Consider the following 26271-nt stretch of genomic DNA (forward strand, 5'->3'; position numbering starts at 1 on the left):
AAACAAGGTCTGCTTATGTCAGTCTTGGGGCCTAGTTGTGACCAGACTCATAGGATTCATTTTCGCTCCTGCATAAGGCTGTCTATAGGACTGGTCCTTGCTCTCAGTTTTGTTCCTGATTGGATATAGACTGAAAAAGAATTGGAAGATGTACATTAATCAGGTTCATGGAAAAGAACCACCCATCCAAGCAAGAGCACACTTTGTGTTTATTGAGAGTAGAATGTGGCGAAAGTCTGAGGACTGATTAATGCTCTGGGTTTAGAGACAAAGTGCTAATACGATAACATCAAACTGCCAACATCCGCTGGATCATTGAAAAAGCAAGAGAGTTCCAGAAAAACATCTATTTCTGCTTTATTGACTATGCCAAAGCCTTTGACTGTGTGGATCACAATAAACTGTGGAAAATTCTGAAAGAGATGGGAATACCAGACCACCTGACCTGCCTCTTGAGAAACCTGTATGCAGGTCAGGAAGCAACAGTTAAAACTGGACATGGAACAACAAGACTGGTTCCAAATAGGAAAAGGAGTACGTCAAGGCTGTATATTGTCACCCTGCTTATTTAACTTCTATGCAGAGTACATCATGAGAAATGCTGGGCTGGAGGAAGCACAAGCTGGAATCAAGATTGCCGGGAGAAATATCAATAACCTCAGATATGCAGATGACACCACCCTTATGGCAGAAAGTGAAGAGGAACTCAAAAGCCTCTTGATGAAAGTGAAAGTGGAGAGTGGAAAAGTTGGCTTAAAGCTCAACATTCAGAAAACGAAGATGATGGCATCCGGTCCCATCACTTCATGGGAAATAGATGGGGAAACAGTGGAAACAGTGTCAGACTTTATTTTTCTGGGCTCCAAAATCACTACAGATGGTGACTACAGCCATGAAATTAAAAGATGCTTACTCCTTGGAAGGAAAGTTATGACCAACCTAGATAGCATATTGAAAAGCAGAGACATTACTTTGCCAACAAAGGTCTGTCTAGTCAAGGCTATGGTTTTTCCAGTGGTCATGTATGAATGTGAGAGTTGGACTGTGAAGAAAGCTGAGCGCCGAAGAATTGATGCTTTTGACCTGTGGTGTTGGAGAAGACTCTTGAGGGTCCCTTGGACTGCAAGGAGATCCAACCAGTCCATTCCGAAGGAGATCAGTCCTGGGATTTCTTTGGAAGGAATGATGCTGAAGCTGAAACTCCAGTACTTTGGCCACCTCATGTGAAGAGTTGACTCATTGGAAAAGACTCTGATGCTGGGAGGGATTGGGGGCAGGAGGAGAAGGGGACGACAGAGGATGAGATGGCTGGATGGCATCACTGACTCGATGGACGTGAGTCTGAGTGAACTCTGGGAGTTGATGATGGACAGGGAGGCCTGGCGTGCTGCGATTCATGGGGTCGCAAAGAGTCGGACACAACTGAGCAACTGAACTGAACTGAGGCTGAGTCATTTTCATTTGTCTGGTGGTAAATTGAGGCAGAGTACCACATGAGAATTACTTGCACAGTTTTGATGTTTTCCATTCATTTGGTACTATAGGAAAAATCATACTACTTTTTTTGAGCCTTCATGTAAGTCTCTAAATACCACTGTCCCATTGAATGAGATGAGAGTCTGCCTGTACTGCTATGAACTGATGACTAAAACTGTAACTGGAGACAGAAGGAGGCCAAGAAAAACCAAGTATTCGCCCTCAGAGATTAGTAAAGTTCTTATTTGCTGTGGCAATCACATTGACCTTGGAGCCATCACCTCCATATCATAATGTTCCTATCTAGCATTGCAGCATTGGTGAGGTCTCTGTGTACTCAGAACAACTTCTGGATTCAGTACAAGACTGAAGATAGGTGGGGAGTAAGAACTGCCGTGGGTGTTCACACTCCTCCCTTCCATGCATCTCTGATTTCTCCACCACTCTCCTCGAAGTCCTGTCCATTCAGGGATTTAAAGTGGATTGTTGCTGACCTGGTCCACAAGTCAAGGAGGTTGTTGGTTAACTGCAGTGGCCACTCACCTCATTTTGTATTGTTGTTCAGTTGCCAAGTCGGGTGCGACTCTTTGCGGCCCTGTGGACGGCAGCACATCAGCCTTCCCTGTCCTTCACTATCTCCAGAGCTGGTGAATTGGTGGTATTAGTGATAGTGTCTATCTTTATCCCAGTGATATTTTCCCTGGTGCAAATGGATTTTCGAAAGCAATTCGAAACACAATATGATAAATTGCAGGTGGGGGTAGAAAGAGATTGTGCACAACTGCAACAGTAGCTTACTCTGAGAGCAGGAGCTTGATTATTAATACCTACACATGACAGCAGTCATGGCTATACCGTGTTTGAGCAAATCGACTCAGTCCTGTCCACCACGCTCTCCTCCCCGCCTCCGACACAGAGCAAGTCTTTCCGGTTGAGAAGGTAGGGCTGGGTCCCGGGTCCCACCTGGCAGCCCATTAGACGTGAGGGCTCTGAGGCTGTACCCAGCCACACTGCACCAGAATCCTCATGTTAACAAGGTCTCCCAGATGACTCCCACTCAACACAGTCATAGGAAGCCCTGCTCTGGGAAACGTCTTCCTGATCACCTGTGAGGAAACAAGCCAGTGCGTCTGTCTAGTCACCGTTTGCAGTTTGAAAGTTTAGTTTGTTTAGTAAATGTTTTGTTGTATCCTGCCACTTTCCAGGTGGTGTCAGACAGAACAGGCTGAGGAGCCATATGAGGAGCCATATTCTCATTGTTCGGACAATGAGGATTAAGATGATAAAAGTGCTTTACAAGCCCAAAGATGCTGGCTAATTGATAGAGGTGTTGAGGAATTAACACTTTGAGGATTTACTAATGAAAGTGTCCTATGGAATTAGAAGTTAATATTGACGGTTTGATCTAATTGCCTGTTTTGTTGCAATCTGTTTTCTTGTATTGTTTTAAAAAAATCCATTTATTTGACTGTTACTCTTTCTTTTGTCTTACTGCTAACCTGCAACTGGATTTGTACAGTTGGTACAACTTAGAATTGCCTTAATGATCTCAGAGTAACTTTCAAATCTTTACCCAAGAAAGTGATATTTTAACTAAAGCTAGAATAGTTGTTCAGATATCTCAGCAGAAATGTTTATACTTTATTTTTCCATCATCCAAGAAAATAAAGTATCTCATGGCATTTCTTCATTCTGTTGGTTACTGAGTGATTTCTAGGTATTTGTGATTATGCCAGTCATAAAAGATAGGCAATATTTTTTTGTTCTAGAAATGCAAATAAATGTTGGCATTTTTTTGGTCCTTAAATAAAAAATATAGGAGAAAGATAGTCATTTTCGTGATGCAGGTATTTAAAAAAAACATTTTGATGTGACTTTTTTCATATGGGAGAGTAGGTTTCAATGAAATTTCTGCGTAATTAACCTTATTTCAGAAAGTTTTTATTTGGTTTTTCATCTGAGGCTGATAAAGATGCAAAGGTAGGCATGAAAATACTGCTTGTAATACCCAGATTAGGGCATTCTTTGAATACAGCTGTGTATTTTAAGATGGATTATAGAAAGTATTTCTTCAGGTGGTTAGCAGAATCCATCATCCAGGTTTGTGGGTTTATGATCCAGGCTGCTTGGTGGATTGCTTAGACTATCAGTCAGTCAGTCAGTTCAGTTGCTTAGTCGTGTCCGACTCTCTGCGACCCCATGAACCGCAGCACGCCAGGCCTCCCTGTCCATCACCAACTCCTGGAGTTCACTCAGACTCTTGTCCGTTGAGTCAGTGATGCCATCCAGCCATCTCATCCTCTGTCGTCCCCTTCTCCTCCTGCCCCCAATCCCTCCCAGCATCAGAGTCTTTTCCAATGAGTCAACTCTTCGCATGAGGTGGCCAAAGTACTGGAGTTTCAGCTTCAGCAGCATTCCCTCCAAAGAAATCCCAGGGCTGATCTCCTTCAGAATGGACTGGTTGGATCTCCTTGCAGTCCAAGGGACTCTCAAGAGTCTTCTCCAACACCACAGGTCAAAAGCATCAATTCTTCGGCGCTCAGCTTTCTTCACAGACTATATTAACAGTCAAATTTATTGTTCTTTGAGACAAATATTAGGTTTAATCTCTGTTTGAAGAGTAGAAAACAAAACATTATACCCCTCACTGTGGTGTAACTTGGTCTAATCTTGGAATTATCTTGTTCTCAAAGAGACGAGATAAAAATGTGTAAATGGTTGCACCAAAGTTGATCGCCACTTATCGAGGCAGAAACATTGTCTTTCAGTAAAGGACTGCTAAATGTATTCCTTCGTTTATTCCAATGTATGTATTCAGAGAATTTGCTGTGTTCCTGGACTGTCCTAATGTTGGGGTTTAGTCATGAGTTACATACACATAGTCCCTGTTCTCCTGAAAATTATTCTCAAGGGAAGAAAGTAGGTATTATTCATTTGGAAAGATGTATAATTGGTAAATGTTAGGGGATGCAAAGAAAAAGTATAAGAGGATATGATTCTAAGCTTCTGTAAGGAAGTGATATTTGAGGTAAAATCTGAAACATGAATAAGAAGTACATGTCATTTATTCTTGAGTTGCTTGTCTAAAAAGAACATGAAAGGGATGGTATTAAATTAATTTTTTTTTTTTTTGGCAAATGGGTGGCAACCATGTCTTACTGTGGATGGTTTGCTTTTGTCTAGGAGAAGCTGCGTTGGGTCAGAACTGGTAGACTGGCTTCTGGAGCACTGCCCTTTCGTCCAGTGCAGATCTATGGCCATAGGGGTCTGGCAGCTCCTACTGGACATGGGAATCCTGTCGTCAGGTTAGTGTTACGTGTTCTGAAGGCACAGAATCCTGAAGCTGGTAAGCTGCTCGACCAAAATGTGTTTGATTTTCTAGATGATATAATCTAGATGGAAATTGTTTTTGCTGGTAAAGTGACAGGTCATCTTTTGTTATTTCTCACACCTTTTGGTAGTTGCTGATTTATTAATACAACCTGTAAGAGTCTTTCCCTTACCCCATCTCTTCTGTATTCAAAATGATGATCACAATTTTTAAAAAAGATCAGTGGACATCTTTAGTTGCTCTAAATGTGTGATTTGTCTTGCTGTACTTAGAATAATCATCAGAAACTGTATGAATAGAAGGTGTCTGCCATTTTAATTGTATAAGGAATCATGAACAGCTAGAAATACGATCTATGAAAATAAACTGTTTAAATAGAATAGAAAATTGATGTTAACTAGACACTAAAATTGGAGAAGGAAATGGCAGCCCACTCCAGTATTCTTGCCTGCAGAATCTCATGGACAGAGGAGCCTGGTGGTCTACAGTCCATGGGGTCACAAAGAGTCAGACGTGGCTGAAGCGACTTAGCACAGACACTAAAATAGATGGTGAATATCTCTTTTCTTTGTTGAGTCCCAGGGAACTGAAGAACTATATAAGTCAAGCAGCTTGGATTCTTTATTTAGCTCTACCACGCGGGTGCTGGGTCACTGGGAAGTTCTTTTCTTCTCTAGGTTATAAATATTGAGGGTCAGAGAACAAAATAAAGTTCAGAAAGTCATACCCAAGTCCTACTGTGGGAAAGTGGTACAGATGGGGATGTGGGTGTCATCTTAGTTGGTCACACTTAGCACCTGATGCTCTTATTTAGGAAAGCAGTTAACTGCCTTTAAGGATTATAATTATCAGCTTGCTTGTGAGGTTCAGGTTTCTGGTTTGCAAAAAATTTTATGTTAGTATTTTTAGGAAACGTCTCCACTTCTTGATTTCTTTTAAAGTCGGGTTTCCCAGCCTTGGTAGTATTGGTATTTTCTGCCAGATAATTCTTAGTTGTGGGGGGCTGTCTTGTAAACGATAGGATGTTCAGTAGCATCCCTAGCACCCCCTAGTTGTGGCAACTTAGAATGTCACCAGACGTTGTTAAATGTCCTCAGGGCGGGGAACGGTTGCCCCTGGCTGAGAACCACTGATCTAAAACTTGGCATAGTTTTGTATTTGTGTACCATTAAAGTAATTAAATGTACTACTTTGGGACACTAAAAAAAAAAAAAAAAAAAAGAAATTTCTTCTACTCCCTTGAAATTGCTATTGATTTCACCTGTCCCTTGAAGCAGAAGAGTTGTAAAATCCACGTGAATGTGCTGGCCAAAGTTTCAAATAATAAAAATAGGTTGGTCAGTAAGTCCTTTTTCATTCAATGTGATTGTGAGCATGAATGGGCTTAATTATGGTCCCATCCCTAGCTTCTCCCTAGTAATTAGTAGTTCTTTCAATTTATTACTTGGTTTGCTGCTGCTGCTGCTAAGTCGCTTCAGTTGTGTCCGACTCTGTGCGACCCCATAGACGGCAGCCCACCAGGCTCCCCCACCCCTGGGATTCTCCAGGCAAGAACACTGGAGTGGGTTGCCATTTCCTTCTCCAGTGGATGAAAGTGGAAAGTGAAAGTGAAGTCGCTCAGTCGTGTCCAACCCTCAGTGACCCCATGGACTGCAGCCCCCCAGGCTCCTCCGTCCATGGGATTTTCCAGGCAAGAGTACTGGAGTGGGGTGCCAATGCCTTCTCCGTTACTTGGTTTATGACTCTCTAAATAATATACTTTACAAAACTGATCCACACCTTTTTTGTTTCCAACAGTGGACCAGCATTTATACTTTCAGGACACCTATGTTTTCTACCAGTTTTCATCTGAGGAGTGTAGCTACTTGTACTGTGAGTTTGAGAGAGAAGAGGAGTGGCAGAATGGCGTCAGACTCTTACTGCAGCTTGTGCCTCTCATTCCCAGCCGCGCTGGCATCTGTGAACTGTAAGTACATGCTCTTTTGTTCCGTGGTAAAATTATTCTCACTTCAAGAACCATCCCTGTGTCTGGGGACTGTGCTCTGCTTTTTAAGACCATCTCCTTTAAAAAGTAATTGTTTTATTCCCATTTCTCAGATGTAGGTTCAGAAAGGTAAAATGCTGAAAATTCAGTCCAGCTAATAAATGACTGAACTGGTGTTCAAACCCCATAAGTCCATGCCCCACCAGCTGCACCATACTGCTTCTAATTTAATCACTGCTATATGAGTAGATGATCCAAATTGGGAATAAACTTGATTTAGCTGAACTTGGAATAAAATAATAACCGGCATCTAATTCTCTAGCTAAGTCATGACTTTCCTAAGAAAAAGCTCAACAGACATTTCTGCAAATAATCTAGAAGCAACATTTGGCAAATTAAAACCCATGAGTCATTATCACATGAAGATGCTGAGTCACTATATGATTAAAATGAATTTGTTAGAGGAGGTTTGGGAACAGGACTTGAGTCATGATGTGAGGAATCTGACATGCCTTTGTTTATGCACAGCATTTGTGACAAGCTTATTTTAGTATAATCAATCACAAATTAAAATTTTTAGTTAGTAATTTTTGTATATTCTGTTTCTAGAATACATTTAGATTAGAGGGCAAGTGGCATTATCCTTGCTTCATAGGTAAGAAAAATAGGTTCAGGGAGAAACACCTACAACCATAGCAAAGATGAATTACTCTTGTTTAAAAAAATACAATATTGAACAGTTAATACAGGCTTTTAGAAAAGATAAAAGTGTGAGAATACGACACTAATAGATTGATTGTAAAGAATGCACTTTGTGTCAGGAACTGTGCTACATGCTTTATATTTGTTATTTCATCTTCAGATGAATTGTGTAAAACAGTTTCTATTATTTTAAAGTGAGGAAACTGAGGCATACAGATCAGGTAACCTATCTAAGGTCACACATGTGGTGTGTGGCACGTCCCATGTCTGGCTCTCACACCCGTGCTTTTAACACCTGCTAGAGTGTGTGCCTAGGAGTTATGGGGGTCATTCTGGCTTCCCCTCTGAGATAGGATAATCAGAAGCTATAAAAATGTTAGACTGACTCTGAAATGGTTATGAATTCGGTGCTACTGGCACCACCACTGTTCATAGAGGACCTTGCCATCGTAAAGCAAATTCAAATAGAATGCATCATTCGACTAAGTACAGAAAATGTTCCTTAATGTAATAGGCGTTTAATATAGGCCAGAAGTTTCCCAGGAAAAGTCAAGGAGCATTTCAGTAAATTTTAAAAAGCTTTCTAAGAAAGAGTCGAATTAAGCTAGAGGTGGCTGTAACTTTCTGTGACTCCATAGACTGGCATTCTCTGGCAGCTCTTCTTAACCATTTCCTGTCCTGAACTTGGAAGTGTGTGCAGTCCTGATGGGTGTGCCCAGAGTGATGGGGGCATGAGGGGTTCTGCAGTAAACTTGCAAGCAGCCCTCATGGTTAGCTCTACTCCTTTCTCCCCCACTGAGGAAGCAGATTGGAATGCCAGTGAGAGGACCTTGTTACAGGGAAACCCTAAGTCTGCTGCAGGTTCTAAAAATGAACCTATTTGAAAAAATTTGGTTCCTAATATTAACTGCATATTACTTGCAGTCTTTTGTCCCTCCAGTCACCGTACCCAGTGCCATGCCTGTGGAGTTGACAGTCACGTAGCGTGCCTTGTCAGCACATTCTTTTTCTCTTGATGTGATCGCGTACATTTGGGAGTGGTAATTCCTCTGGGAAAATTGGCAGTGGAGAGCTATAGACCTGTTTAATCCCATATTATAAGTACAAACTATGAAAAGATAAAATTACTGAACCTACTGCAAGTCTCTTCTGGAGAGAATATATCTTTTTTTTTTTCCTCTGTACTAGAGTTATAAGCAAACTTATAAGCTCTGGTAAAATGTTTTGGGCCAAATTTTTTTAACCTAATCAAAGATTAGGTTATCCAGACTTGGAATCATCTATGGTCAGAGAAAAGGAAGGTGTCCAAGGGACATCATCCTCTTCCAGTTAGGTGGTCATAGCCCTTCCTAAGGTTCAGCGCATATGATCCCATCATAACTTCTGCTCCAATCTGGTGATGTCCATTCACTGTAGCCTGGATCCCACAGCTGTTTACTCCCTCGTGCCCTTGTGAAGTTCTGCCCTTTCCTTGTCTGGTCAGGTTCTTCCCACCCCTCAAGGGGGAGCCCAAGTCCTGCCTTGACCGCAGAGCTTCCGTGATGTCTGCAGTCTGTGGCAGCCTAGTGGAGTGGAGTGTGTGTGTTAGTCGCCCAGTCCTGTCCGCCTCTCTGCGACTCCATGGACTGTAGCCCACCATGCCCGCTCTGTTCATGGAATTCTCCAGGCAGGAATACTGGAGTGGGTTGCCATGCCCTTCTCCAGAGGGTCTTCTTGACCCAGGGATTGAAGCTGAGTCTCCCACATTGTAGGCAGATTCATTCACTCATTGTTACCATCTGAGCCAATAGGGAAGCCCTCACTTTTCGTAATTTACTGCTCTTGCTGTTTGTATCAAAAATTTTTTTTTTCTATTCTTTTATGTCATTCTTAGTCCTGTGGTATCCATTCCACTATATTATCCATGCATTTTTACCCATTCTAGTGAAATGCCCTCTAAAGTCCTCTTGACTCATTAACTTACATTGTCTTTTCAGAAGCTGAAAACCCATTCCTATGGTTCTTTTAATAACCTTTTTGATATCTGAAGGCTGCAAAGTTCTGCCTGTGCAGTTCCACACTGGGGTTCCAGTATTTGCTGTCTTCTCTCTAATCCCTTTAACACTATGTGAGGAAACTACCTCCTGTCCCTATGTAAAAACAATTCTGTTCTTTAAGGACGCGTTTAAAAAAAACAAAAAAACAGATTTTTTTTTTTCCATTTAAAATAAAATGTTTATATCAGGAAGGAAAATGGAACTATTGCAGGTTTTTAGGCTAATGTGAAGAAACAAAATTCATCTTCTATAGAAAATAACTTTTACATCTAAGCTGAGTAGATCATTTGAAAGAAGCGAGTGCATTGGTTGTCATGGGTAATCTCCGAGGGAAGAAGGAACAATTGTGGTAACTTATTCAAACTGACGGAGAAGGCAATGGCACCCCACTCCAGTACTTTTGCCTGGAAAATCCCATGGACGGAGGAGCCTGGTAGGCTGCAGTCCATGGGGTCGCTAAGAGTCAGACACGACAGAGCAACTTCACTTTCTCTTTTCACTTTCATGCATTGGAGAAGGAAATGGCAACCCACTCCAGTGTTCTTGCCTGGAGAATCCCAGGGATGGGGGAGCCTGGTAGGCTGCCGTCTATGGGGTCGCACAGAGTCGGACACGACTGAAGCGACTTAGCGGCAGCAGCAGCATTCAAACTGAAAGCCAGATCAAGTCATCCAGAATGTACTTTTTTCTAACTCTTTTTCATTGATGTGGGAGGAGGAAAAGTGGGGGGTAGGGGGTTAGGAATACTGAAGTTGCAGTGTAGGGAAAGGAAGCCTAATAATTCCTTTAGGACGAGTGAGACATGTTTCTCTCTTAACACTGACTCGGAGAATTTAGGCTGTGTGGGAATTTGGCTGTTTTAATTCAACCACCTGTGTTACACCCCTTGCCCGGGGGTGGGAGTGGTGGTGCTCTGAATAACTGAGTCTGTGAACCTTGATACATAAAACTGTATTCTGCCAATTACAGGGCAGTTAACGTTTACGCTGCTGTTAAAAGAGTCATAGAGGATTGCTAAAATTTAACTCACGCTGCACTCAGGCAGGTAAAGAAAAATGTAAATGTAACTTTGTTTTTCTCTAAGCGGTCCGTTGTTGGCTGTCCACATGAGTCCCGTCCTGCTGGATCACCAGAAAGAAGGAAAAGAAAAGCCCCATAATTTTAGTCTCATCGAGTAAAATTATTCTAGTAAGGGAATTTTTTAAATGTCTTTGGTTAGCTCCTGAGCGTAGCTTGCTAAAATAGTTGTCCCTCTGTGCCCTCTCCTTGCTCCTCAGCAAGATCGCCTTTGGGGACATGGTGGGTGGTGTGGGCCCCTGACCCTGGGCTCTCTTGTCACGGTGGCCCTTTCCCATGCCCGCTGATCTTGCCTAGTGACCCTGGAGTGTAACTGGGGTGAGCTGTTACTGTGGACCCAGGGCCTGGCATCATTGGGTCCATCTCTCTGGGCTTGATCAGTGCCCCTTGGTCCTGGCCAATGTGCCCTCCTGGATGTGTGCTGGCATTCTGATGCTCCTGAGGCCCACAGACCTGCATTCACTCACCTGCCCTCTGCTGTCTCTCCCTGATCTTCCCTCTATCCTGTTTAAAAAATCATGCCTGTTCATTGTTGTTCCTGTTAATGAGCAGAGCACTTAACTGGTTGGCACCTTTGATTCCTCACTAACCACCTGTAGGGAAAGATCAGCCCAGTGGGTTAAGAGGATTTTGTTGACATTCATGACTCCATGCTCTAAATAGAAAAGCAGACGGGTGGGAAGTCAAGAAGATGGGTGGTGTGTTGAGACGGTACAAGGCAGCTTGGTGTGTCTGGAGCAGCAGGTCACAACCAGAGGGACTCAGAACCTTAAGAGCACGGGTGGGGAGCAGGATCAGATTGGTTACAGGGGTCTGAAAATCTACAGGGAAGCCAAGCGTTATCTTTGTATTGAATAAAGAGAATGACTTAACTGTGTATAGATGCTGCTGAAATAAGTACAATTTACTTGAATTCATGGTAACATTTTGGTCATATATTTACTCAACAGAGTTTATGTGTCTTTGATCTATTTCTATGTTAAAGGGGACCCCCCACTCTAGTAAAATGGGCTTCCCAGGTGGTTCAGTGGTAAAGTATCTGCCTGCCAGTGCCTGCCTCCCACAGGAGATGTTGGTTCGACCCCTGGGTCAAAAAGATCCCCTGAAGAAGGGAATGGCAACCCATTCCAGTATTCTTGCCTGGAGAATGCCACGGACAGAGGAGCCTGGCAAGCTATAGTCCACGGGGTCGCAAAGAGTCAGACGCAACTGAGCAGAGCACACAACTACTTAAAAACGGAAAGCAGATGGCTTGGCCTAACCTACCCTAACGGCGCAATAATAATAAAATAGCAGTAATAGTTAACGCGTAAATGTACTTACCACATTCTGAGCATTGTACACGTGATTCATTTAGTGCTGACAACAGTAGTTTGGAGCTGTTCTGATTTTACAGATGAGGAACCATTAATACCGTGTAACTTGCTCAGAGGGCAGGCATCTGTACTTGGTGGCAGAAAGTGAACCACGGTTTGCAACCATGATACTTTAAAAATTAAGCAGATATAACCTGAGATCTACTGAATCGAGGTTGGGATAGAGAGATAAGACATAGGTATCAATATTTTTTTTAACAAGAGGCTGAGGCGCCGTGAGGTTGAAATCTGCTGTTCTATGACGTTAGTCCTACAGAAAGAGCTCCATCAAGTGATAGGGAATGTGAAGGTTAATTAAATCACAGTCTCAAAATGCTACGTAAAGAAACCAGATTAATTTTATCAGGACATAAAGATTTTATTGAGCATGATACCTGTCACACTTGGCTGACACTTCTGAAATTCTGTAAATTTAGCTTCATAAACATTTATATCTGGAAAGGGATTTTCTGAATAACTGAATTTGCTTCTCTTAGTTTTCAGGTAAGGAAAAGGGACAGGACATAGTCCAGGAAAAGACACCCCCTTGTCACAAACACTCTCCACTGAGTGACTTACTTAACAACATTTACTTCCCATCAGGTTTGTGTTAATAACTGTGCCAAAGCCTTATAAGATATGTGACTACATATAGGTAAGTAATGGAAGGCCTTTTATGAGACCAGTGTTATTATAACAAAGTTAGGAAAAGGAAATTGAGTGTAAACATTAAAACTGTAACATATTACTGAATGGGGTCTGGCAATATATAAAAATGATAATGCATCATAGAATGATATTTATCCCAGGAATATGAGGGTAATTCAACATCTAAAAATCAATCAATGTAATCCACCAGATCCAGTCCAAAAAAGAAAACTGAAAATATGTGACAAACTCTGCAGATGCATGAAAGCATTTGTAAAAATTCAACATTCATGATAAAAATTTTCAGAAAACTAAGAATGTAAGGGAATTTCTTCAATCTGGTATAACCTTACATAAAACATGTAGCTTATGTCATACTTAACAGTAAAAGACTGAATCCTTTTCCACTAAGATTGGGAACAAGGCTAATATATTGCCTCTTATCACTGTTTCCAACATGAGCCAGTGCAATAAGGCCAGACAAAGAAGGAAAAGGTATACAGATTAGAAGGAAAAAAGTAAAGCCATCTTTCTTTGCAGATGGCCTAATTATAAACATAAATTATATACATAGAAGATTCTAAGGAATCCACAAGAAACCCACTAGACCTAATAAATGGTTTAGCAAGATCACAGGCAATAAAATCAATGTACGGAATGACATTTCTCTGTACTGGCACAAAAAAAGAACCTGTGAAATGATTAGGTCCAAGTCTCAGAGTGTGCAAAAGCTGTATGTCACACACTTCATAAGCCTGATTGTAAAAAATCAGGAATTAAATAAGTAGAGGATCTATTCATGTTCATGGATTGGAAGATTCAATATTGTTTAGATATTACTTCTCCCCATATTGACTAATCACTTCTATGGCCTTCATCTGACCTGTTGCCCTCATTATACCTGCATAATATAAAACCCATGTTTGGAAACATTAACCTCTAAACAGGGAGTGTCTGGAGCGCAGTCTTCTTTTTTCTGCTGTCTCTCCAGATGCATCGTCACTTAGTCATATTTTTAATATCAGCTCTACAGTGATGACTTCCATAATTCAGATCCCTGTCTTCTCTGAGAACTTTATTATACAATAATAATACCACCACCAAACTCCTGCATCACCTCTGCCCCCTTTGTTCTCCTTATCCTGCCTAACTTGTCCTTTTTTATTTGACATGTTTAAGCACCATGAGAAATTCATTGGCATCCTTAATTTCTGAGATGGTGCTAGATTAACACCTTCTAACTGGAAAGATCAACTTCAAGTCTGCCATTCCTGCATCCCAAAACTTTACTTTGTATTCTTGACTTTTCCTGATTAGATTCTCATTTTATGATCCTTGGAGAGGATGAAATACTGGATGAGTAAACAAACCTTTTTTGAGTATCTCTCAAAAAATTTTTCATGATGAAACTTGACATAAGTTTTGTATTAGGGTCAAAGGTGAAGAAAAATTTCCATTTATCACTAAATTGTTTGTATAAAAAATGCTGTGAAATCAGCTGGTCTCAGTCTTTGTTATTACTCATCACTCCCTTTCCTAAGGAAATACTAAGTCCTCCAAAATTTCCATTGTTTACAGATAAGACTTACCCCAGGTGGGTAAACAGACTACTTATCTCTATCTGAGTACATCAGTTTAGGAACAGTACAGGAATTTTAACAAAAATTGAACTTTTAGGCTTGCTTGGGCCAACATTTGAAATGTAGCTGTTTAATTGAATAGTAACCATTAGTTCTCAAATCTTCAATGTGAAATGTGAAAAAGAGATATCAGTAATATTTTATTCAGTGTTAGAAGAATGTGTAACTAGATAACCTGGACCCTTAATGAAGCCTGTCACATACACAACTTTGTCCTGTTTGGTAAATTTCCTCTATAAGCATAACTAGTAGCCTGATACTATGAAAAGTCACCTTCTCTTGAGAAGTTTGCACAGGTATTTTTGTTCATGATATCAGTGATCTCAAAAAAATAAAATCCACTTCTCATATACCTCCCACCCACTCTTTCTTTTTGTCGTAGGAATTTGCTTTGTTAGGCAGAATAGGCCTATCTGGTTATCGGTGTTATGGGAAGGCCTAGGTGTGTCACCTGAGTGTCACACATCCTCTTGGGGCGTGGGTGTCGGATGTGGTAGAGATCGACTCTGTGCCCCTTGAAGAACATTCTGTTGTGGTGTTGAGGACTTGGTGGCAGTGGTTTTTAGGAAAAAAACTTTAAATTTGGCCCAATTTCTGGGAAACAAAGGTCCCTAATGCTTTTCCTGGCCTGACATTCAACAAGGATGGAATGGACCCTGGCTTGTCTCGGAGAAGGTGGCTTCTGGCATTGTCACCTGACCTGTCACTTCTTCCTGACGTGGTGGAGACAAGTCCCTTCTGCTCCAGACTCACTCTGCTGCCTGGGCTGCGGGTCTCAGTTCCTGCTTTCTCAGTCCCTCACCCTCTGTTGGTGTTCTCCTTACTTTTGCTTCCGTCCTGTTTGCTTTACAGCCAAACACCTCAGCATAACACCCAAACTCATTAGCAGTAGTTAGACGTGCCCTGACTGTCTTGGCCTCGGCTTTGCCTCTTGCCATTTCCCGCTTCCCTGTGCTGGTCTTTCTGCCAAGTTCCAGCGCCACTCCTTTTCCATCAGAACCTCACCTCGGATATCACTTCTCGCAAGACACCTCTGAATCATAGATCATGCTAAGTGACTGTTGCTTGTGTTGGCAGGGTATTTCAAAGATGGATTTTTCTAAGCCAAGTAAATAGTTTGTAGGTTTTTTTTTTTTTTCCATATATGTGTGTGCTGTGCATCTTCTCTTTGTTGCGGGATCATGTTTGAAAGATTCCTGTATAGTTTGTCTTGGTTCTGGTTTGTTCCATGCCCTGGAATTTCACCAGCCTCTTGCTGGGGTTGCCTGAGATTCCTGCTAAAAACTGGCTTTTTGTCAGTTCCTTCCAAACAGGGTGGGGCAGCAGCAGCCTGGCTCCGGGTGGGAGGTGGGGACAGGCCTGCCCCCATTCCCCAGGAACACCCTCTTCCTGACAGAACTCTGATTTGGAGACAGATGTGTTCTCCACCTTCACTAAGTCCCAGTCTAGATTATCTGTTTCCCCATCTATTTGCCATGAAGTGATGGGACTGGATGCCATGATCTTCATTTTTTTGAATGTTGAGTTTTAAGCCAGCTTTTTCACTCACCTCTTTCACTTTTATCAAGAGGCTGTTTAGTTCCTCTTCACTTTCTGCCATAAGGGTGGTGTCATCTGCATATCTGAGGTTATTGATATTCCTCCCAGCAATCTTGATCCCAGCTTGTGCCTCATCCAGCTCGGCATTTCACGTGATGTACTCTGCATATCAGCTAAAAAGCAGGGTGACAATACACAGCCTTGACATACTCCTTTCCCAATTTGGAACCAGTCTGTTGCATGTTCATTTGTAATTGTTGCTTCTTGACCTGCATACAGGTTTCTCAGGAGGTAGGTAAGGTGGTCTGGTATTCCCATCTCTTTAAGAATTTTCCACTCTTTGTCATGATCCACACAGTCAAAGGCTTTAGTGTAGTCAATGAAACAGAGTAGATGTTTTTCTGGGATTCTCTTGCTTTTTCTATGATCCAACAGATGTTGGCCATTTGATCTCTGGTTCCTCTGCCTTTTCTAAATCCAGCTTGACCATCTGGAAGTTCTTGGTTCACATATTGTTGAAGCCTAGCTTGAAAGATTTTGAGCATCACCTTGCTACCGTGTGAAATGAACACAAGAATGTGGTAGTTTAAACATTCTTTGGCATTGCGTTTCTTTGGGATTAGAATGAAAACTGACCTTTTCCAGTTCTGTGGCCTCTGCTGAGTTTTCCATATTTTCTGGCATATTGAGTGCAGCACTTTCACAGCATCATCTTTTAGGATTTGAAATAGCTCAGCTGGAATTCCATCGCCTCCACTAGCTTTGTTTGTAGTGATGGTTCCTAAGGCCAACTTGACTTAGCACTCCAAAATGTCTGGCTCTAGGTGAGTGATCACATCATCATGGTTATCTGGGTCATTAAGGTCTTTTTTGTATAGTTCTACTGTGTATTCTTGCCACTTCTTCTTAATATCTTCTTCCCGTGTTAGGTCCATTACCTAATAGAAACCTAAAGGTCTGTCCTTTATTGTGCCCATCTTTGCATGAAATGTTCCCTTGGTATCTCTAATTTTCTTGAAGAGATCTCTAGTCTTTCCCATTGTCTTATTTTCCTCTATTTCTTTGCATTGTCCACTTAGGAAGGCTTTCTTATCTTCCCTTGATATTCCTTGGAAATCTGCTGTAACCAGGAACAAAACAGGCAGAAATATCTATTCCCATGTCTAGGAGGGAAGTACAATTTCATAAGTAAACAGATTGATGTCAGTTAACGTGGAAAACTTTACACAGATAAAGTAGGAAATGAGCGATAGAGTGATGGGTCAGGAAAGGCCTCTCCAAGAGGTTGATGTGAGGGAAGAGGCAATGTGCAGTGTGGGTGGAAGTGTTCTAGGTTTGGGGACAGTCAGGGCAAGGCCCAGGACAAGAGCATTGAAGGCAGGGCCAGAGAGACCGAAATAGAGTAAAGAGAGCGAAAGATGGCAGCACTGTAGAGACTTTGGCTTTATTCCGAGGATGATGGGGAGTCATTTGAGGATTTTGAGTGGAGGAGGACCATGATCTAACTTCCATGTTAGCAAGACCACTCTGCCTCTAGATGAGCGATCTTGTGGCTGGGTCAGCGGTGGTTGAAGCAGAGGTGGTGAGAAGTGTTCCAAGGCGAGAGCTGCCTCGAAGACGGAGCTGATAGGATTCGGGGATGGATTCAGTGAAGAGACCATAAGGAGGGTGGATCAAAGGTGACCTCTAACTAGAAGGGTGGAGTTGCCTGTAATTAAGGTGGAGAAGCCTGTAGAGAGGTAGGGGTTTGTTTTGTTTTTAGTGCAGATTGAGTGGAACGATAATGTGTCCTGTTTGATGGTTGGGGGAACAAGGGTAGAGGTGCACTGGCTTTTGCCATTCCTGTGTCCTTACAACAGCATCCTTAGATATTGCAGACCTCCTGAACTCACAGAGACATCTGCCCAGAGCACTGTAGTTGTAGTCACTAAGTCATGTTCGAGTCTTTGCAATGCCATGGACTGCAGCATACCAGGCTTCCCTGTTTTTCACTATCTCCCGAAGTTTGCTCAAACTCATGTCCATTGAGTCAGTGTTGCCATCTAACTGTCTCATCCTCTGCTGCTGCCTTCTTTTGCCTTCAGTCTTTCCCAGCAGTAGCGTCTTTTTCGGTGAGTCGGCTTTTCACATCAGGTAGCCAAAGTATTGGAGCTTCAGCTTTAGCATCAGTGCTTCAGTGAATATTCAGGGTTGCTTTCCATTGTATATATGTACTGCAACTACTTAATCTGTTCATCTGTCACTGGCCATCTAGGTTGCTTCCATGTCCTCTTGCTACCTCTTATTAATCTCTTCAGCTTCTGTTAGGTCCTTACCGTATCTGTTCTTTATCGTGCTTGTCCTTGCATGTAATGTTCCCTTGATATCTCCAATTTTCTTGAAGAGATCTCTAGTCTTTCCCATTGTGTCGTATTGCCCAGAACACTAGGATTCGGCACTTCCCTTGCAGGATCATGGGGTCAGGCTTGCACTGTTGCCAGGCAGAGACCTTGACAAGTGGCCTTAGGAAATCATAAAAGGGACTCCAGTTGGGCCAGAGCTTCCTGCTGGCACAGATCCTCAGGGATGGGTCTTCCTTCCTAGGGTCACTTCCTTTTCTCTTTCTTTCATCACCTTGCCACTGCCGTTACTGCTGAGTCCAACCAGGGTTTCTCTGTTGCCCTGTCTCTCCGGAGTGTCTCTCTTCCTCTCTTGCTTACTGAGCAGCACAGCCCCCTTAAGATGCAAGTACAGCCTTCCCTCGGCATTTGTGGGGGGCTGTTCCTGGGACCTCCATGGATACTAAAATCCATGGATGCCTGAGTTTCATGTGTAAAATGGTGTGCTACGTGTTACGGGTGGTTCTTTCTTTATTCTCCCATGCCCCTTCTGTTTGGTCATCTGTTTTGATCCGATATGTGAGAACTTTACCATCACTGGGTTGCACAAATGGGTATTTACATCGTAAAATAATCAGATTTTATCTTATTTTGCAAAAATATATTTACGAGGGAAAAGGAGTCTGGTATTTCTGGGCCTTTTGGCATTGAGCTGGGCAGGGATGCTAGTGGTGAGGAGGGAAGCTGAGTGGGGGAGCATCGTCCTTCTCTCTTCCATCCGCCCCTCTTATGCTCCCCACTGTTTGCCTGCCTCCCATGTCACAGCAGGGTGGACCTGGGGCTCCTCAGCAGACAGGAAGTCTTCTGAATTCTCAGGTAGGCAGTGGGAGAGTCCCTGAAGCTGTGGGTCTGGAGAAGAGCAGGACCACATCGGGGTTGTAGGAGGAGAACCCTGGCATCAACAGAAGATCAGATACTGGAGGAGAAGCAGAGACAAGCTGGTTAGAAGCTGGTTAAAGTATGTTATGGAGGCGAGAGCCTCCCAGAAAGGCTTGTGGGGAAGAAAGCAGGAAAGCAGAGCAGAGGAGGATATGGTGATGGAAAGATGAGGAATGACCACAGGGTGACATGAAGCCGAGTGGTGAGAGGCACTGGAGTACCACTGAGGGCAGGAGACAGGAGAAGGTCACCGGAAGTTATGTCGATCTGAGGGCCTCATAAGATCCCGTGTGAGTGAAAACAGTGTTCGGAGATTGCCACCTAGAGCCATGTTGAGGGCAGCTGGAAGCACAGGGTGAGCTCAGGGAAGATTCAGGGGCTAGAGAAAGACTTGAGAGTTCTGGGTATAGATTGTGGTGATTGAGGGGATAAAAACGGGACATGAGCTGGAGGACGGCGCTCAGGAGAGCATCGCTCTGTCTCTCTTAGATGTGCTTCCTTGAGAGACGTTTCTGCCAGGGGTATGTTTTGTGCTAGAAGCATGATGAAAGATAGTTTTGCTTGAACAGAGATGAAAGTATTTGTCACTGAACTCCCAACAACTTGGCTGTTACTCGTTGCGTAGCCCCCATCAGTCACATACACTAGAGCTTCCCTTGGAGTTTTGAGTTCCTTTCGGCAGTTTGTTGAAAATGCATTCACAACAGAATCTGTGTTAATGGGAAACACGTCATGCACACAAACTCATCCTTCAGGTGTCTGCTGGGGGCTGAGCAAGAGATGGCACCACCAGCTGCTCTTCACCGCAGATACCGACGGGGCCTTGAAATCCTTGGTGGTGCTCTTGTGTCTAACATTCTCAGCTCCTAATTTCCTCTCAGATCTGTTCTGTCACCCCAGCATAATCTTATAAACCTGCTTTGGTGGCTTAGGTTATAAAGCGTTCTAGTCTCTTCTCAGTGTAACTTCATGTGTATGGAAACCTTGTAAGTAGATGTTTTAATAATAAAGCTTATTGTTTGAAATATTAATTATCAAGGTCATGTTTCAGAGGCTTTGCTGCACCAAAAATTAAGTTATTGGACAACATGCCTGCGCTGCTCCATACCTGTGACATGCCATTCTTGTAAAGGTGGTAGTTTGTAAGTCATTCTTCTGACCTGAAGGGTGGAACATTTTTCCTTTGAAAGGGTTTAGTGACTTTTACAGAAACCGGAAGCCAGTGCCAGAACTGATCCGACTGCTTTTCCTTTGTCCAAGAGCCTCTCCTAGCTCTCTTAGGAGCCAGGAGAAGCCCTTCTGCCCTGTAAGGCTTGCGCTCATGCTGGCCCACTGCAGTTTCTGAGATTGAAATCCATCAGTGGACTGCAGTGCCACGGGGCTGCTCTGCAGAGCAATTACCACCAACGCCCTCCCAGTCCACAGAAGGTGCTGAAAGGAATTGCTTGTGGAAATAGATCTGGGAGACAATTATATATATTCAGTTGGCATTAGTCAGTGTTTTTCCCTTTGACCAGGTCAGGAGAAAGAAATGTAATTTTTATAAGGTTTGTTTGAAGTAGATTTTATATGTTAGCAATGTACATTTATGTGGTGAAAAATTTTTCATGAATTACATTAGAAAGGTGATTTTTCTAAACAAACTGATACCACACTGTGTAAACGTTGTTTGTCTCCTTAGTTATTTAACACATGCATAATTTTCTTCTCAACTGGGCTGTGGTCTCATAAAAAAGAACAAAGTGCTCGTGCTATTGGGATCCATATAATTCCTGTCACAGGACAAGGCTTATAATAGACTATTTCCTAATAAATTTGTTTGTTGGCTGGAACTCAGATATAGTAGAAAATTCACGTTTCATATTTTCAGAATCTGGATTTAATTTAGACTGACCAGGAATTTCAATACTTAACCACATTATATTCACCCTCTGCTTATTCTCTGTGCATACCCATGTTAGTAAGTATAGTGAGTCAGGATTATTCTTCGATTCATTTGGAGAACAGTAGCAGTCCTTAGGATTTAATTGATGTGTGGGAAAGAGGCTCTTGCTGATTGATTTTGAAGGAATCGTTGGGCTGCCTCAACTTGCGTTCCTATGGTATTATTGTCACCATGTTACTCACATAAGTTACTTTCACTAATGTATGAAGCAATAATGCTGTTCTTTACCCTGTATTCCCCATAACTCAGTGAATAAATGTGAGCAGGCAAAGCTAAAGTGTAATTTATTCTTTGTTTTTCAAAGATCTCATCAGAAAATTGAAGACTCAGAAGAGAGCAGTGATGAAATTCTTGCCCGTCTAACGTCTGCGGTAAGGCCATGCGATTTCCCTGCCCAGGAGTGCAGAAATAATGAGGGGTCTTGGAAGGGAGGCACTGTGGGTAGTGATGTAGAGAGACACTTGCCCTGTGGCTGCTTGTGGGAGGCCCAAGTCAGGGCGAAAGAGACAGTGGCATTAACTTGCTCTGCTCTCAGGCAGCCTTTCCTGCAAGATTACAGATTCTGTTGATGGAAAGTTCCTGGAACCTTAGAGAAGGACTTTAAAAAAAAAATACTGTATGATTTAACCTAGGGAAAGCTGTGACCTACTGCACAAAGGAGAAAGGACTATATGTTTCATTAGGAGGAAAAAAAGATCAACTCAACCAACAGAAGATCAGTTCTTCAGTTTTTAATGTACTGGATTACAACATTTTCATTATGTCTTTTAAAGCCATTAATTAGAGTCAGTAATTAACCTGTTGGTTGAGGGAAAGCTTATCCCTTTCTTCCCAGAAGAAGCTGGCCATGGTCACTAATCATTAAACTCTGGTTGTTGACAGGCTCTAGAAATCCTATCTCACAAAATCTAGCCTTCCCAAAGCTTCTTGAGTACTTCTTTAACTGTATTTAAAAAATGGTGATTGCTGAAAATCATGCTGGATTGGGTTATGTATGTGAAATGAAACTGATCTTGTATAGTTTCACACCCCAAGTTTTGGCATCTGGGCACAGCTTGAAAGTTAAAAGTTGTCTTTCTTACTCTTCTAGAATGTAGCTTAGAAAAGTAATTTTTGGCTAAATATAGTGATGAGTAGTATAAAACTTCACATGCAATGGAATCTTGACAGCGTGCTAATACAATATGTTTAACATGAGCTTTGCAGTTTAAAGGGCTTCCCTAGTGGCTCAGACAAGTAAAGAATCTGCCTGTAATGAGGAGACCAGGGTTCGATCCCTGGGTCTGGAAGATCCCCAGGAGAAGGGAATGGCAACACACTCCAGTATTCTTGCCTGAGAAATCCCATGGACAGAGGAGCCTGGCGGGCTACATACAGTCCATGAGGTTGCAAAGAGTTGGACACAACTGAGTGGCTGACACTTCACTTCACTTGCAGTTTAAAATATTGACTAAAGAGGAATACCTGTGGGTTGCAAAGTCATTAATAGCGATCTGTTTAAAAAAAAACCCACTCACTGTGTACCAAATACTGTGTTACACACTGTGTGTTTGTATGTGTATGTACACATACACATGTACACATTACACTTCACTAAAGCCTTGTGAAATAGGTGGCATTATCTCTGTTTTATAGACATGAAAGCTTCTAGAGGTTAAGTAACCTGCCCAAGGTCACCCATCTAAAAAGGATCAGAGCCAGGATCTAAACTCCGGATTTTCTACTTCTTAGTCATATTCTCCTAATCACTGGGCCTCATTTTTAAAATAATGTAACATAGGTAAGTTTCAGAAGCAGTGACTATGTAAGATGTTCTTACAGCCGTACCAGGAAGACAGGCACATTAAAAAGCTAGCTTATAAAACAACTGACAGCTGAGCACCAACAATCAGTGTGTGATAGTGAATCCAAGAACAGCAACAGAGAGCTTGGTTGAAGAGACTGGACTTGAATCAGCATTGAAAGCGGTCAGGCTGTGAGCAGGTGGAGGATGTGTACTCTGGCTGTGGGATTTAATAAAGAAAAGTAAAATACTTTTTGAACAACAGATTAACATGATGTAGACATTTAAGAAACAAGATGAGTTGGATGAAAATCTAGTTTGAGAGGCTGATGAGAACCTAGTTTCTAGTGGTGTTTTGGGGAACCACAAGCAAAAGGAGCATAAAGAATTGTTTAAAACATCAGTAGGACTAGGTAAATGTAGAGGAGGACTCAAGTAACCACAGCTGGGAACTTAGTGGAAAAGTGATGATACTCTTAGGAAGCTGAGTAAAATATATGGAAGGAGAGATGACATAATTTTGGACACGCTGAGTTTGAGGACATAAGGGTGTAAAAATATTCGGGAAACACCTGGAGACGTGAATCTGGAACTCAGAAAGGTCGGGACTAGCGTTATGGGAACCAGTCCAGGTTGTTGATTGAAGAGCAGAGTGGAAGGTGCAGTCTTGGGCAGCACCCAAGATAAGGGGGAGGTAGGGAGAAGAGGCTTAAAACTCAACATTCCAAAAACTAAAATCATGACATCCAGTCCCATCACGTCATGGCAAATAGATGGGGAAAAAATGGAAACAGTGACAGACTTTATTTTCTTGTGCTCCAAAATCAGTGCGGACAGTGACTGCACCCATGAAATTAAAAGACACACTTGCTCCTTGGAAGAAAAGCTATGACAAACCTAGATAGTGTATGAAAAAGTAGAGACATCACTTTGCAACAAAGGCCCGTCTAGTCAAAGCTATTGTTTTTCCAGTGCTCATGTACAGATGTGAAAGTTGGACTATAAAGAACTCTGAGCAGCGAAGAATTGATCCTTTCAAACTGTGGTGCTGGACAAGACTCCTGAGAGTCCCTTGGATAGCAGGGAGATCAAACCAGTCAATCCTAAAGAAAATCAATCCTGAATATTCATTGGAAGGACTGATGCTGAAGCTGAAGCTCCAGTACTTTGGCCAACTGATGCAAAGAGCCGACTCATTGGAAAAGACCCTCATGCTGGGAAAGATTGAGGAAAGGAGGAGAAGGGGATGGTTGAATGGCATCACCAACTCAATGAATATGAGTTTGAGCCAACTCTGGGAGATACTGAAGGACAGGGAACCCTGGTGTGCTGCAGTTCATGGGGTCACAGAGGGTCAGACACGACTTAACAACTTTACAATAACAACAAAGGGAGATGAGGAGACTGTGATAAGAAGTGGATATACTTATTGGAAGTGGAAGTTTATACCATGAAAGTAAAATTCAAGAGAACTTCTAGAAAGGAGGGGTGGACAGCAGAGTGATGGTTGTATATTTGGTTGAGGTAATCTTACTGGAAAAAATCTCTAAGCTAAAAGACTGAATAAATTGAGGTGAGGTGCTAGAGTAGAAATGAGAATAAAGGACATAGTGAAAGGTTGCTGCTGGACCATGAGAAACATCTGGATTCTTGGCTTCCGGAGGAGAAGAATTCAATCCGGGGCCGGAGACGAGGCTTGATCACTCAGAGCTTTTGTGTAATAAAGTTTTATTAAAGTATAAAAGAGATAGAGAAAGCTTCTGACATAGACATCAGAAGGGGGCAAAAAGAGTGCCCCCTCGCTAGTGTTAGAAATGGAGTTCTATACTCTTACTTATTACAGTGAATCAAAAGAATGTCTGGAGGTTGTAAAGACCTTACTAGACCCATTTCCGTAATTTGCATTTTAAGATAACAGGATTAGCCAGAAGGTTTTTCCAGAAACTGTCCTCAGGCAAGATACATTATTGTTATATAATCCTAAGGAATGTAGAGGGGAAAAAAAGTTTGTCCTTTCTTCCTCCTTGAGAATTCCAGACCCGTCTCTCCTTGGGGACCCCTGGACTTTTTATCAACCTGCCTAGGAATTGACTGTCAATAGGAGAAAAATTCATGTCTTGAATTGATAGCTGACCAGCCTGGAATAATGAAACTATCTTTGAACTGAGAATGTAGACCTTGATTCTTAATTCTTTCAAACAGTATAACTTTGGCCAAATTGAGTGGCGGACTTGACAGTATCTAAGTTCTAAAATTCCTTGGTTCCTTGTGTAAGCATTTATGAAGGGACTGTGTGCTTCCCCACTTCACAGTGTAGTTATTCCTGTTGGCAGTGGTCTGAAAGCTTTGTTACCCAGCTGTTAACACCGCAGAGGATGGGAGATTTTTGCATACATCACTCAAGTGGCAGTTGGCATCCAGCATGACCCTGAAATGCATTAAGGGAAGGTAGAAGTGACATCTGTAAAGCGGAGTTGTTAAAGTGCTCTTCAGAGCTTTTGTGTAATTAGAGGTCACTGGAAGGGGGAGAGCAGTTTCCCGCAACAGTTTACTGCCCTGTGTATTCATCTCCTTTTCCTCAAACTTGGGCATTTTGTAAATAAGCATTCTTTTTTTAAAAAAAATCCTCCTTGTTAAATAGTTTATCTCTTAGTCTCAGCTTAGGTTCATCAGGAAAAAGGTCCTTTCATCTAAAAAATAATATGTAAAATTCTACCCTGGAAGAAAACACAAGTGAGTTTTCATATTAAAGTAACAGGAGAAGGCAGTGTATATAGAAATAAAAATGCCTTGATAATTCGGTCAGATTTACAGATTTTATGCTAGATTTATACAAACATAAACAGTAAAAATGTTTCATCTACGTTTCTAGTGACCTTCCCAAGTGCCTGACATCCAAAAACCTTCAGAGGAAAACCTTGTAAGAAGTTTTCAGCTTAAGGAAAAAGGGCATGACTGTAATAGACTTCTCCCATTATGTGAACTCGACTGTCACACCCTGGGCATTATTATCTGAAAATACTTTGGCTTTCCCTGTGTACATAGGTTTTCTGCCTTAACATCTTAGCCACCTTTCTAATATCTTTTGACTGAACACATTTTGTTAACTTTAAACCTTCTCTTCTTCATTTCCTCTGAGTCTCTGTTAGTCACATAAAGCTGGCAGGCTAGAAGGAGCCCATGGATGACACAGTCTGCCACTTCCTACCCTGGAAGTTTTGAGCATTATTTTATCTTTAAACATGAATTCTCCCAGGGTACGTGACAAAAAGAGTGTTTAGAATCGATAATACAACTTTTATATATTTGTTTTACAATCCAGGATAAACTAGACATAGAGACATACAGAAGAGTTTTTAGTCAGTAGAATACTGCTTTCAAAGTCATAGTTCTTAGGATGTAAATTTAGGAAATAAGCTAAACTTTGAGACATTTTCAAGAACTGAGAAGTAACTTGGGCATTATCCAAAGACAGGAAGTGGCAACATGGACATGATT

The 26271-nt window shown here is 42.0% G+C and overlaps 1 protein-coding gene across 2 annotated transcripts in view; it reads left to right on the top strand.

Moving 5' to 3' along the window:
• RAPGEF5 (Rap guanine nucleotide exchange factor 5) overlaps nucleotides 1-26271 on the top strand; it is a 235128-nt gene that overhangs the window by 47500 nt on the left and 161357 nt on the right. For both annotated transcript variants that reach the window (XM_086397408.1, XM_086397410.1), the window contains exons 4-6: nucleotides 4660-4781; nucleotides 6605-6773; nucleotides 21295-21361. In XM_086397408.1, the coding sequence (XP_086253534.1) occupies nucleotides 4660-4781; nucleotides 6605-6773; nucleotides 21295-21361 (358 nt within the window). The remainder of the gene's footprint in view (nucleotides 1-4659; nucleotides 4782-6604; nucleotides 6774-21294; nucleotides 21362-26271) is intronic.

Source organism: Bos grunniens, chromosome 4 (genome assembly GCF_055505025.1).
Source record: "Bos grunniens cultivar Pamir isolate PY7600 chromosome 4, Bosgru_T2T1.0, whole genome shotgun sequence".
Lineage (NCBI taxonomy): Eukaryota > Metazoa > Chordata > Mammalia > Artiodactyla > Bovidae > Bos > Bos grunniens.